The sequence below is a fragment of the Phoca vitulina genome, unplaced genomic scaffold, assembly GCF_004348235.1.
Source record: "Phoca vitulina isolate PV1807 unplaced genomic scaffold, GSC_HSeal_1.0 scaffold40, whole genome shotgun sequence".
Lineage (NCBI taxonomy): Eukaryota > Metazoa > Chordata > Mammalia > Carnivora > Phocidae > Phoca > Phoca vitulina.
The window spans coordinates 2,137,764-2,149,635 of record NW_022589743.1 but is presented as its reverse complement, the minus strand read 5'-3'; the positions used below and the strand labels follow the sequence as shown (position 1 = coordinate 2,149,635).

Genomic DNA, 11,872 nt, shown 5'->3' with positions numbered 1-11,872 from the left:
TAGGCACTGAAGAAAAACACTTGTCTCCGAAAGGCAGTGCCTCTTCATTCTTCGGGGAATGCAAGCAAGGTGCAGCAACATCCCCATCTTCACAAGAACGCAGCAACTCCTTGCAGCCAGAAGGCCTCGAGCGCAGGCGCAGTTCGCGCCCCAGCGCTCTCTGGCGCGTGACAGCCGTGCGCTCCACCCCACCCCCAACGCCGCTAAGTGCGCACGCGCGCAGTCCGTTCTCTATCCACCCCCCACAACGCGCACGTGCGCGTTCGCGCCGCTCACACTTCGGCGAAGGGCGCGCGCCCCGGAAAATTCCACACCCGGGGAAGCTCCACCCTATGCGCCCCCTCTCGTGCCCTCGGCTCGTAAAGCTTAGTCCCCATCCCAGCGGCCTTTGCGGCACCAAAATGGCAGCCCCCGTGCCGCGGGGGTTGTTTTGTTTATCCAAAGCTTTAGGATGGTGGTCTCGTCAGGTGGGTAGGGACCGGGTGGGTAGGATTCTAGGGGCTGGAGGAGGCCACAGAGTAGAGGGGAATACTCGCTTTGCAGCTGTCCTTGGTGGGCTTGGACGATACAAGTCACACCTAGTTAGGAAGAGTTTGAGGTAGACGGGACCCAGCTACCAAGCTAAGTGGCGGCGTGGGGAGAGCCCCGTAAAGGCCCCACGAGGACGAGCAAATTCTCGGGGATGAAGTTTCTCCAGTTTGCTTTGGGTCTGTGTGGCGGGGGAGGTATTAAAGGGGAAAGAAGTCATGGTTTGGAAGCTGGGCTCGCTTCCCCTTGGTTCTTACGCATGCGCTAAATTGAACAGTTGGAAAGGAGGGAGTTTCATATCGTCACTGTACTGACTCAGTAAAACTCAAGGTCAGAGAGAAAAGAGGTCTGGCTTTTAAAGACGTTATTGATCTTTTGGGAGCTAGAATGACAGAATGAAGTTTACAGTTAGGCTCCCAACAGAATGAGCAGGATGTAATCCGAGTAAATATAAGAGAGATGCCAAGAAGAGGACTTTTCTTATGCTTTAATAATAGCATTGCTCTCTTTTCAGTGTTGGGTTGGTGTTTAAGTTTCCCATGGGACTGAAGGTTCTTTGAAAGCAGAAGCCTTGCTTTAATCAACTCTGCATCCCTGGGACTTGGCATAGTCGTGTACTGCGGAACGTACGAGAGGAAAGCCTTTAGTAAATGTTGAGTGGTGTTAGTAAAGGTTGCTTACAGGCTTCTAGTTAAGACACCCATGAGTGTTTCCCCGCTGATACGTGGCTTTATAATTGTTCCTAAGTCATTCTTTGGATGTGCCCTTTCTGTCTTTGCTTAGAGTTTGTTCAAGGTAGATTTCTTTCCAGGTCACCTTTATCCTAACCTTTTCCTGTCTTACAGCCAGTCCTGGTGACTCAGTCCACAGTTGTAGTTCCAGTGAGAACTAAGAAACGTTTCACACCTCCTACTTACAAACCCAAATACAAATCAGAAAAGGAGTTTATAGAATTTGCCCGGAAAGCAGGTCTGGTCATTCCTCCAGAACGTTTGGAGCGTCCCCTACATCTGGCCTGTACAGGTGAGGCATGGTATTTCTGAGACCCTGACTGAATCTCCTCCTGTCAGAGATATTCTGGAAAATGGAATGATTTAAACCATGATTGACTGTATTTAACTAACTACAAAATCAGCTCCGCCCCAATAATGATTTACTTTGTGTGTACCATATTTTAAAAATATTTATTTATTTTATTTTTATTAAAAGATTTTATTTATTTACAGGGAGAGACAGCGAGAGAGGGAACACAAGCCGGGGGGGGGGGCGGTGCGGCGAGGGAGAAGCAGGTTTCCTGCCAAGCAGGGAGCCCAATGAGGGGCTCTATCCCAGGAACCTGGAACTATGACCTGAGCCGAAGGCAGTCGATTAACCAACTGAGCCACCCAGGCACCCCTAGTTTATTTATTTTAGAGATAGAGAGCATGCACGTGCACATGAGTGGGAGGAGGGGCTTAAGGAAAGAATCTCAAGCAGACTCCCCACTGAGCTTGGAGCCCTACTTGTGGCTGGATCCCACAGCCCTGAGCTGAAATTAAGACTCAGATGCTTAACTGACTGAGCCACCCAGGCGCCCTTCATGAGGTCATCTTTGATCTTGTTTACACACCTGTTCTTAGAAGGCAAGGGTGAAATTTCTCCATTTTGTACAAGAAGAAATTGAGGCTCTGAGAGAAGACTTAAATTATCTTATTCTGTTTTTTTTTCTAATGTAACAGAGTTCCCTGTACGTGGAAGTCTACTTTATTGGTCTACTTTATACCACGGTACCTCTCAATTTTATATGACCTCAAGATGACTTTTTCCTCAATTTTTCAATGCCTTCTTGTTTTCTTCTTTCACTACAGCTGGTATCTTTGACACCTACATTCCTCCAGAAGGTGATGCTCGCTTGTCATCTCTTGCAAAGGAAGGATTGGCACAGAGAAGTGAGCGATTGAAGAAGAAGGTGGCCTCACAATTGTCGTAGGTGTCTGGGACAACCGGGAATTAATATTAGAACACAAATTTCTTGTTGCTATTTTATTCCAGAGAGGCCATCTTAGGTGAATTGGTTTGGACATAACTCCTTTGATAACTTGACAGCATATTTTTCTCTGTAACAGAGTTTAGTTAATGTAGAAGAATATGGGCTTTTTGATTCTTAGCCTCTCAGCCTTCATTGGTATTTTTGTCACATCAGTTAGGGAGGTGACTTAGAAGTTTGTAGAACACTTTTTTGATCACATATTTTAAAATTTTAAATAATGATAAAAGTATATTTATATGGGAAGTACCTTAGAGTTTGAACTACAGAGAATAAAAAGCCAAAAAGGGTCAAAAAGACAGACCTGTTTTACGGAGCTAACTAGGTCTTAACTAAAGAGCAGAAACCAAAACCTTCTTAGTCTCTCTCTTAGTTGAAAGGATGGAAACATTTAGTATTTGTCACTCAGAGGTTCTTTGGGATTGTTTATAGATTTCTGTGCAGAAGCATATTGAGTCTTTATTAATTCTTCATGTAGCCATGAATTTATTTCTCTAAATACAGATCTTATTATATCACTTTTCCATTGAACCTCTTTTGTGGCTCTCTATTACTTGAAAAATAAAATCCAGACTTAGTGGTATTCACAGCTTTTTGTAAATCTGGCTCTTGTCTTCCTTTCCACTGTCATCTTCTTATTCCACTTTTCTCATCCTAAATCAGCATTTCCAAACTAATTGCCAGTTCCTTGACAGTGTTGTGCTGTGATTCTTTGTCTTTGTATGTTCTTTCCTTTGCCTTGAAAATGTCTTTTTCCTCCTTTACTTGATAACTCCAACTCATTTCTCAAGGACCAGTTGCGCATCATGTCTGCTTTTAAGCCTTCCCTGACTCTTTCTGGAGCTGCCTGTACTATAATTGTAACTGTGCACCTACACTTACTATTTTTTTCTTTTTCTTTTTTTTTTTTAAGATTTTATTTATTTATTTGACAGAGAGAGACACAGCAAGAGAGGGAACACAAGCAGGGGGAGTGGGAGAGGGAGAAGCAGGCTTCCCGCGGAGCAGGACTCTGAGATCATGACCCGAGCTGAAGGCAGACGCTTAATGACTGAGCCACCCAGGCGCCCCTACACTTACTATTTCTGATAACTGATTTCCTCTCGTGTATTTCTCTCCGGGATTGTGAGCTCTTTGGTGGTAGGGTCCATGATGATGATGAACAAAGCACATGTGGTTTTATCATGGACTTACCATATAGGGGAGGAAAACAGCCATTAAATACTGATTGCACACAATTAAATAATTACAGGTATGGTGAAGTATGAGTGCTATGGGATCACATGACAGGGAAAGAGAACTTGGTCTGGGAGTTCAGGGAAAGCTTCCCTGAGAAAATGACATTTAAAGCTGGGACCTAAAGGATTGCTTGCATTTAGCTAGGTAGAGGGGTGTCGTGAGGAATAGCATTCTAGGAACACAACAGCACAAGCAAGGGTCTGAGGTGGAAAGAATGCGGAGGGGGTGTCAGATTTTGTCAAATGCTTTTTCTGTGTCTATTGAGATAATCATGTGATCATTGTCCTTTATTCTATTGATATATTGTGTTACATTAATGGCTTTTTGAATGTTAAGCCAACCTTGCATTCCTGGGATAAATTTCAGTTGGTTACGGTATTTCTCATCCTCCAATGTGTTTAACTCTTTGATTAGATCAGAATTCCCTGTTTACGTTATTATAACTATGAAAAAATACTGTTGACAGCTGAGTCATGCAGTACATTATCATGACTTTTCCTGCATTTTTTTTTTTCTGGAGTTAAGTTGTGTTTTGTTTTTTTTCCTCATTTGCTTACAGAACCTCTAGTTGTATAAATTTCTTCTCAGCGCATTGAAAACATTAAGTATTTTATTAATTTCATCTTCAAGAAGAAATCCTTCTTGACCTTTCTTACTTGTTTCTGTCTGGACTGATTGCTCTTTAGGCCCACTGTACATCTTGGGATCTACTTCTCTCATCCTCCTGATAACTCCTTTTGTCTCGCTCTGGTGTTGTATTCCCTGTTTCCTGGATTTTATGTCAGTCTCTCATGGTTTATGCTGTTATTTTGGTGGAGCACATTCCTCAGCAGCTTCCTGAGAAAGGGTGCATAGTAGATACATGAAATCATTCAAGTCTAAGAAACACTCTTTTACTCTCCCACTTCATTTATAATTTGCCCAGGTGTACAATTCTGAGCTAAAAATAATTTCCTTAATTAATAGCACTGCTCCATTGTTTTTCTAACTTCTAATGTTGCTAGAGTTAGAAGCCTGATGTCATTCTGATTCTTGAGCCTTTGTGTAAAACCTGTGTTTTCTTTCTTAGTGCTTATAGGATGTTTTTTTTGATGCCAGAATTCTGAAATTTCACTATAAGAAGCCTTGGCCTTTCATTAGAATGATTGATGTATAGTTAGAAGGTTGAATTTACAGGACTTAGAACATTCAGAAAACAATTATTGAATAAGTGGACAGACATTAATGACAGTTAACGTAAGCTGTGAGTTATGGATATTATATGAAGTTTTTAGAAATGATTCCTGGGGTACCTGGCTTGCCTACTTGGTAGAGCATGCGACTCTTGATCTCCGGGTCGTGAGTTCAAGCCTCACGTTGGGCATAGAGCTTACTTAAAAAGCGAAAAAAGAAAGAAATGATTCTCATACTTAATTTTACAGAATCCGGAAGATAAGAGAACATGATCCGAATTTTAAAATAAAGGACTTCCCTGAAAAAGCTAAGGATATTTTTATTGAAGCTCATCTTTGTCTGAACAAGTAAGTGAATTCTATCTTATACCTGTTATGTTTTCAGCAGCTGTTATTCTAGGCACAGGTTTTTTTTTTTTCCTTCGGTTAAGAGTTCTAGAGTGACCTAGAAAGTCTAGGTGTGTGTTTGAGCCAGCCAGGCGGCCCCAGGTTCAGTTTTTAATGTTAATTTCGTATCTTAGGAATTCTTACATCATATAGGTATCATAAATTCTGTGTCCACGTCTGAGTATAACATGGGCTTAGGACTTTAATTTTTTTAGTCCCCCCAACTCAGCCCTAGACAGAAAGAAGCTTTCTCTCTCTACTATTTTTGTAGTCTTCTTTTGTTGCAGGTGCAGGACTTGAAGGTCAGAGCTTCGAGCAGGGATCTCAGTTCCAACTCCCTGCTCTTTGAGGGTTCAAGGATTTAGGAAGAGTGTTCCTAGCCATCAGATCCTATTTCTAGATCCGTTTAATCATCCCATATGCTGTCATGATGTCAGGTTGTGTTCTTTCTATTCTGGTTTTAGTTCTCTTTCCTTTTAGCATCTAGGAAATTTACTTTTCTTGTGAGCTAAAGCATTTTAAAATATATGTGTGTCTGTGTATATTATATTCCATCCAGCATTTCTAGATGTTTATAGTGGGAGTAGTTTCACATGAGCTCAGTCCATTATGTTGGCCAGAAGTGGATGTCTTCTTAATTTTTAAGTGTAAGTTCTATTGTAAATGGTAAGTGAATTCCTAGACAAGGGAATTTATTTCTACTGAAGATCTCTAGGCTAGGATAGTGAGAAGGAAGAGCTCGCTGAGAGGTGCCAGGCCTGGTGGTGGTTGTAGCTGTCATCAACACTCAGCTTAGTCCAGCCTAGTCTAGTCTAGAGCTACAGTGGGGCAAACGGCTTGGGGGAAATGACCTTTTCTGTTAGGAGTAGAGGTGCAAGGGAAGCATGTGGACAGAACTCATCCCTTACCCACTCTGAGATTAGGGACAAGATTGTTTGAAGAACAAAGATTTAAACTTCCCAGGAGTTATTAAACTGTGGGGAAAAGTCATGAATGTGTATCTGAAAGACTAATTCATGCTTGATCTCAGGTTTATTTGAAACCCCTCAGCTAGGAACCTTCTAAAATCCTGTATGTTCCGGAGCTGGGATTTGCTGTCTGTTTTCTTACTATTACTGCATTGAATCAGCATGACTAGGTCACTCTGGTAGCAGCAAGGATTGGGGGAGGTGGGGGGTGGGGTGGAAGGAAAGGACCAGAAAAGACAGCTGCTTATCTTTTGGCTAGGTTCACAGACAGTGTGAGATGTGGGACACTGGCTGGCTCAGTCGGTGGAGCATGCGACTCTTAATCTCAGGGTTGTGAGTTTGAGCCCCACGTTGGGTGTAGAGATTATTAAAAAAAAAAAGTGTAAGGTGCAAGGCCAATCCAGTTGGTATTGATGATGTGTCTGAGGTAAGAGAAGATGAGATGAGGTTTTGATTTTTTGTGATGGATTGGTGAGGGTCTCTTGCCCTTCTTAAGGATGTATGGTAATTTCTGAGAAATTTGTTTCTGCTCTTGAGTTTCAAACATAATTTCACTCTGCAGTTAGATCTCAGGGTCTTTTAACCATGTTCATCTTTATGTGCTCGGGACTTAGCATATTACCTGGCTTATTGTAGGCGTGCAGAAAATGTTTGTAAAAAGAATTGTCCGTTTTGAGGGCCATTTTCAACTTTCAGAAGGGGTATCATAAAGCAGGAGCCAGTGATCTATATCTTTTTCTTTTTTAGCTCAGACCATGACCGGCTTCATACCTTGGTAACTGAAAACTGTTTTCCGGTAGGTCTTCAACCTCCTTAGAACTGTGGGATGCCTGAATGGGCAGATTCTAGACATCACCTCCGGTTTCTTAAGAAGGATCAGTTTTGCAAGTACAGGAAGTTTAAGGCAAAAGCTGAGGTTCCTTTGTTTTTGGCTGAAAGGTCCTGACTTGACATGGACTTTGGTAAGGGCCCTGCGGACGAGGAAGGAGGAAGTCCCACAGCAAGCAGCACTGAAACCTCAGGCTATGGGGGCTGAGGTCAGTGTGTGGGCCATATTAGGCAGCCCTCTGTGCACCTACAGTATAATAAAGGATCTAGCGAGCATTCAGGAGGCTTACATAGTGTGTTAACCAGGGTGCTAGGTACGTGGGGAGACGCCCCAATATGGGGACTTTGTGGTTCAAGAATAAGAACTTTAGGGATGCCTGGGTGGCTCAGTCAGTTAAGCATCTGCCTTCGGCTCAGGTCATGATCCCAGGGTCCTGGGATCAAGCCCCGCATCGGCTCCTTGCTCAGCAGGGAGCCTGCTTCTCCCTCTCCCTCTGCCTGCCCCTCCCCCTGCTTGTGTGCGCATGTGCTCTCTCGCTGTCTCTGACAAATAAGTTAAAAAAAAAAAAAGAATGAGAACTTTAGTTTCTATCAGCTCAGCCTCATCTCCCTGTGGTCACATACAACTGATGTGGTCCTCGCAGTCTAGCCTTTCTATCCCTGTAAAATCCCATTCTTCAGTGCTAGCAGGCGAGGGGGGATAAGACAACATGTACGCAGTCAACAGATATACATGCAATAACTAGCAGGTTATAAAAGTGTAAGGGAGGGGGCGCCTGGGTGGCTCAGTCATTAAGCGTCTGCCTTCGGCTCAGGTCATGATCCCAGGGTCCTGGGATCGAGCCCCGCATCGGGCTCCCTGCTCCGTGGGAAGCCTGCTTCTCCCTCTCCCACTCCCCCTGCTTGTGTTCCCTCTCTCGCTGTCTCTCTCTCTCTCAAAAAAAAAAAAAGTGTAAGGGAGGGGTGCCCGGCCGGCTCTGTTGGCAGAGCTTGCAACTCTTGATCTCAGGTTGTAAGTTCGAGTCCCATGTTGGGTGCAGAGATTACTTAAAAAAAAAAATCTTTAAAAAATAAAAAATATATTTAAAAAAGTGTAAGGAGGGGGTAATGGTGTATTAGATAAGCTGACATTTTGGAGTGTGGTTTTCACTGATTTGGAGAAGGTTCCTTAAGAAGGTAGGTGGGTCTTGAGTTGTTGATTTGGGTCATTTCGAGGTGGGCTTAAGCAATAGCTTGATCAAAACTGAGGAAGGAGAGAAACGGCAGGCACAGGAAAGCATTTGGTGGGATATGTTGTGTGATAGCTGTAGTATCGATGGAGGTGAGAACAGGTGTGGAAGGACGCACCAGCTTTCCTAAGGGAAAGGAAAACCCCAGTTGACCTTGTTCTCTTCTGCCCTCAGGACATGGTCTGGGACATCACATATAAGACCGTCCGCTGGAGCTTCATAGAATCTTTAGAGCTACCGCAGGTGGTTCAGGTTCGCTGTTCGAGTCTGCTGAACCAGGGCAACGTATACGGCCAGGTCACTGTCCGCCTGCACACCCGGCAGGTAGGGTCACCAGTCTGCTTTCCTCCTAGCTTTTCTTCACTCTCAGGTCAGCTACCTACCTCTGCGGTCCTGGGGACAGCTTCCCAAGACTGGGCTCTAAGGAAAGGTTCACCATGGTCTTCTTTGCTCGGTCAGTGTGCCCTACGCAGTGCTAGATGTTAGCTCTGCTAAGACAGGTGTGAGGATACTCTCTCCCACCCTTCCTGATCCTCCCTCTCCCACCTCTCCAGCCCTAGTCAAAGACCCTCCAAGAGGAAAGTGTTAGTAGTTGATCACTTAGTCTAGATTCAGAATTCCGAAATAATTTGTCTTACCCATTAAAAATTTTTGTTATGGTTGTTTTAAAATGGTTTTGTGGCATAAAAAATAAAAATAAAAACAAAGAAAAATAGAAACAAAACAAGAAAACCAACTCTGAGTACTAACAGGCCAGATTTGCTTTCATCCTTGCAGACTCTGGCCATCTATGACCGGTTTGGCCGGCTGATGTACGGACAGGAAGATGTGCCCAGGGATGTCTTGGAGTATGTTGTGTTTGAAAAGCACCTGGTAAATCCCTATGGGAGCTGGAGAATGCATGGCAAGATCATTCCCCCATGGGCACCCCCTAAGCAGACCATCCTTAAGGTAAGCGTGATTTAAGAGAGCTGGGGCAGTGCTTATGCCATCTTAAGCCACTCCTGTTGGGCTCCACCTAGTGGAGAGAGGGGGTGATGCAGCACCAGGGAAGGGGAAGCCTCCATGGAGGAGGTGAGGGTGAATCTCTTCTGCATAAGTCACGGACTCAGATGGTAGGTAACTCAGCTTCCTGCTCTTTCAGACGGTGATGATCCCTGGGCCCCAGCTGAAACCCTGGGAAGACTATGAAGAGCCACAGGGAGAGGCCCATAAGCCTCAGCTATCTTGATGGCAAAAATGACTCCTGGGTTGAAACATGGGTGATGAGGTGGCTAGATGCTGTGGAGTCTTGGAGCTGTGAAGTCCATCATCTCTCCATCATGCTGTAGAAAGATCTACCTTTGTCCTTTCCTCTCCTGCTCGGGTGTTTCCAGCCATCTCCTCGGCAGCCATGGCTGATGGCTGGTCCCAGGTGGGTGGGTAGCTGATGTGCACATCCCTGAACCCACTTCTTTCTTTTTAAATTGTATGTCTAGCTTCTGAGTCTCAATGGAAAGTATGTTTTGGATACCTGTTTTTTCTGCGGCGGAGACCGTCAGGAGCAAACTGGCAGAATTTTCTTTTTAATTACAATGCAGGGATTAGAGTTTGAAATAAAACACTGTGAGGATATTGGACAAACTGTGGTGAGTTGTGTACCTGTCCCTGGGCTTAGGCTAGAAGTAGACCAGAGGGCAGAAATGGAAGATGGGCTGAACTGTGAGTGATGTGGCTTCCAAGAAGCCCAGACATGGGAAGAATAATGAGTGTTCATTGAAGATTCAAGGTCTTTTCTCATATGCTGACTCACCTAATCAGCATTTGTACTTCATAGAAGAATGTAAATCCAAAGAAATCATTTATCCTTCAGCCTTTGGATTGTGTTCCTAATTATCAGCTGCATCCTGGTGTGGTCCCAGGAAGCGTGGGAGGAGGCAGGGGCCATGGAGGAGGTGATACATTTGGGAAATCCATCTGTAAGACTTTGTTCCCTGATTTCTAGCACCTCTTGGAGATGGTGACTGTTCTTTCCAGCCCCCATTGGTAAGGCAAATGTACTAGAATATGAACCTGTTTTGAGTGAAGCAGCCTCGCCCCTCCTTGTTCCTGAGCTCTAGCTGGGCTGTCAGGAGGAGGATGTGGGACTTGATCTGCTTATGTGTCCTGGGTGGTTTGAGGTATGGCAAGGGAAGTCGCTCTGTACCAGCAGCAAGCTTGGCTTGTACTATAACTTTCATCAGCCCAGTGTGGGCTCCCCTTAAAAAACAGGACCTTAATTGTCATACTTTCTATTTTCCCAGCCTAGAATTTTCTTTTAATGAGTCTGTCACTTAGGGTCAGGATTAATCTGTTCTGACCTTATCCTGAGAGCAGAATCCAAAGAAACTAGAATCAGGTCAAGAATAACCTAACTCCTTGGGATGCCTGGGTGGCTCAGTCAGTTGAGCATGCAACTCTCAATTTTGGCTTAGGTCATTATCTCAGGGTCCTGGGATGGAGCCCCAAGTTGGGTTCCGCACTCAATAGGGGAGTCTGCTTGGTATTCTCTCTCTTTCCCTCCCCCTCTGCCCCTCCCCCCAATTATGCTCTCTCACTCTTTCTCTCTCCCTCAAATAAGTTTATTAAAAAAGAAGAACCTAACTCCTCAGTCTTTCTGAAACCACCATCTCAGCAAAGCCTCCAACAGACCAGTCCCCACTGGGGAAAACTGATGTTTTTACAACAGCTGCTGAATGCAGACTACAGGAACGAGATGTGTATGCCTAGGGGAGAGGCAGCACTGGTGGGTTAATCCAAAGCAGCCACTCTTAATCATACTACTTAAGTCTCAACCCTTTTGGCTTAAAATGTACATCATTTTGGAGGCATTTCTGCTGAAGTGAGGTTTGGCCACATCCTATTTGCCTGAGCCCTGGATTAAGGCAAAATGAGAAGGCAAGCGCTTTCAGCAGGATCCACAGCTGGGGAGTATGGAGTAAGAGGAAGTAATCCAGGGAGGGTAGGGAAGCAGAGGAATGAAAAGAGCGCACTTACTGGGCACGTGACCAGTTGATTTCTCTGAATATGTAGAAACAGTGCTTCAGATGACTGTTTCCTCCCACTCCCCGAGGTCTGTGTCAGGGGTCTCTAGATAATCCTGAATAGTGGCTAAGCGCTAGCTGCCACCAGGGCACCAGAGGATAAGTGCAATTTCCATTTCCCCTTGGGATCAGATCCAGCGGAGCAGATGGCCCAGATGTAAAGGATTGGCTCGAAGGGCTGGGCAGAGACCGTCTGCAGTGCCAGCCACAGAGCTGGGGACTGGCTGAGAATTAGCCAGACCACCCCGAAGGCCTGAAGGCTGCAGTGTAGTTACCTCGGGCTTACTCTTGTTTCCCCACCTATCTACTGTGCCTGTTTAAGAACATTGGAGAAAGAAAATCACCGTAATGAATAAGCTAGAACTAACTCTAGTGGTCAAGAAAAAGCATTCTTTATTTTCCCCCCATGGTTTATTTCACAGCAGGGGTTATA

The 11,872-nt window shown here is 44.6% G+C and overlaps 1 protein-coding gene across 1 annotated transcript; it reads left to right on the top strand.

The window, feature by feature from the left end:
- The first annotated feature begins 264 nt into the window (after nt 1-264).
- On the top strand, nt 265-10,702 carry MRPL45 (mitochondrial ribosomal protein L45). Its single transcript, XM_032429164.1, has 8 exons — nt 265-467; nt 1,374-1,551; nt 2,376-2,493; nt 5,215-5,313; nt 7,068-7,116; nt 8,552-8,701; nt 9,155-9,328; nt 9,522-10,702. Exons 1-8 carry the CDS (start codon nt 333-335, stop codon nt 9,606-9,608), a joined length of 990 nt encoding a protein of 329 aa, XP_032285055.1. The 5' UTR covers nt 265-332; the 3' UTR covers nt 9,609-10,702.
- Nucleotides 10,703-11,872: the final 1,170 nt, after the last annotated feature.

Bases quoted from the DNA above. Each gene is read 5' to 3' on its own strand.
- MRPL45 (XM_032429164.1), top strand. From the start codon at position 333: ATGCGCCCCCTCTCGTGCCCTCGGCTCGTAAAGCTTAGTCCCCATCCC. The intron at 468-1,373 runs GTGGGTAGGGAC...CCTGTCTTACAG, and splicing joins TAGGATGGTGGTCTCGTCAG to CCAGTCCTGGTGACTCAGTC. The intron at 7,117-8,551 runs GTAGGTCTTCAA...TTCTGCCCTCAG, and splicing joins TAACTGAAAACTGTTTTCCG to GACATGGTCTGGGACATCAC.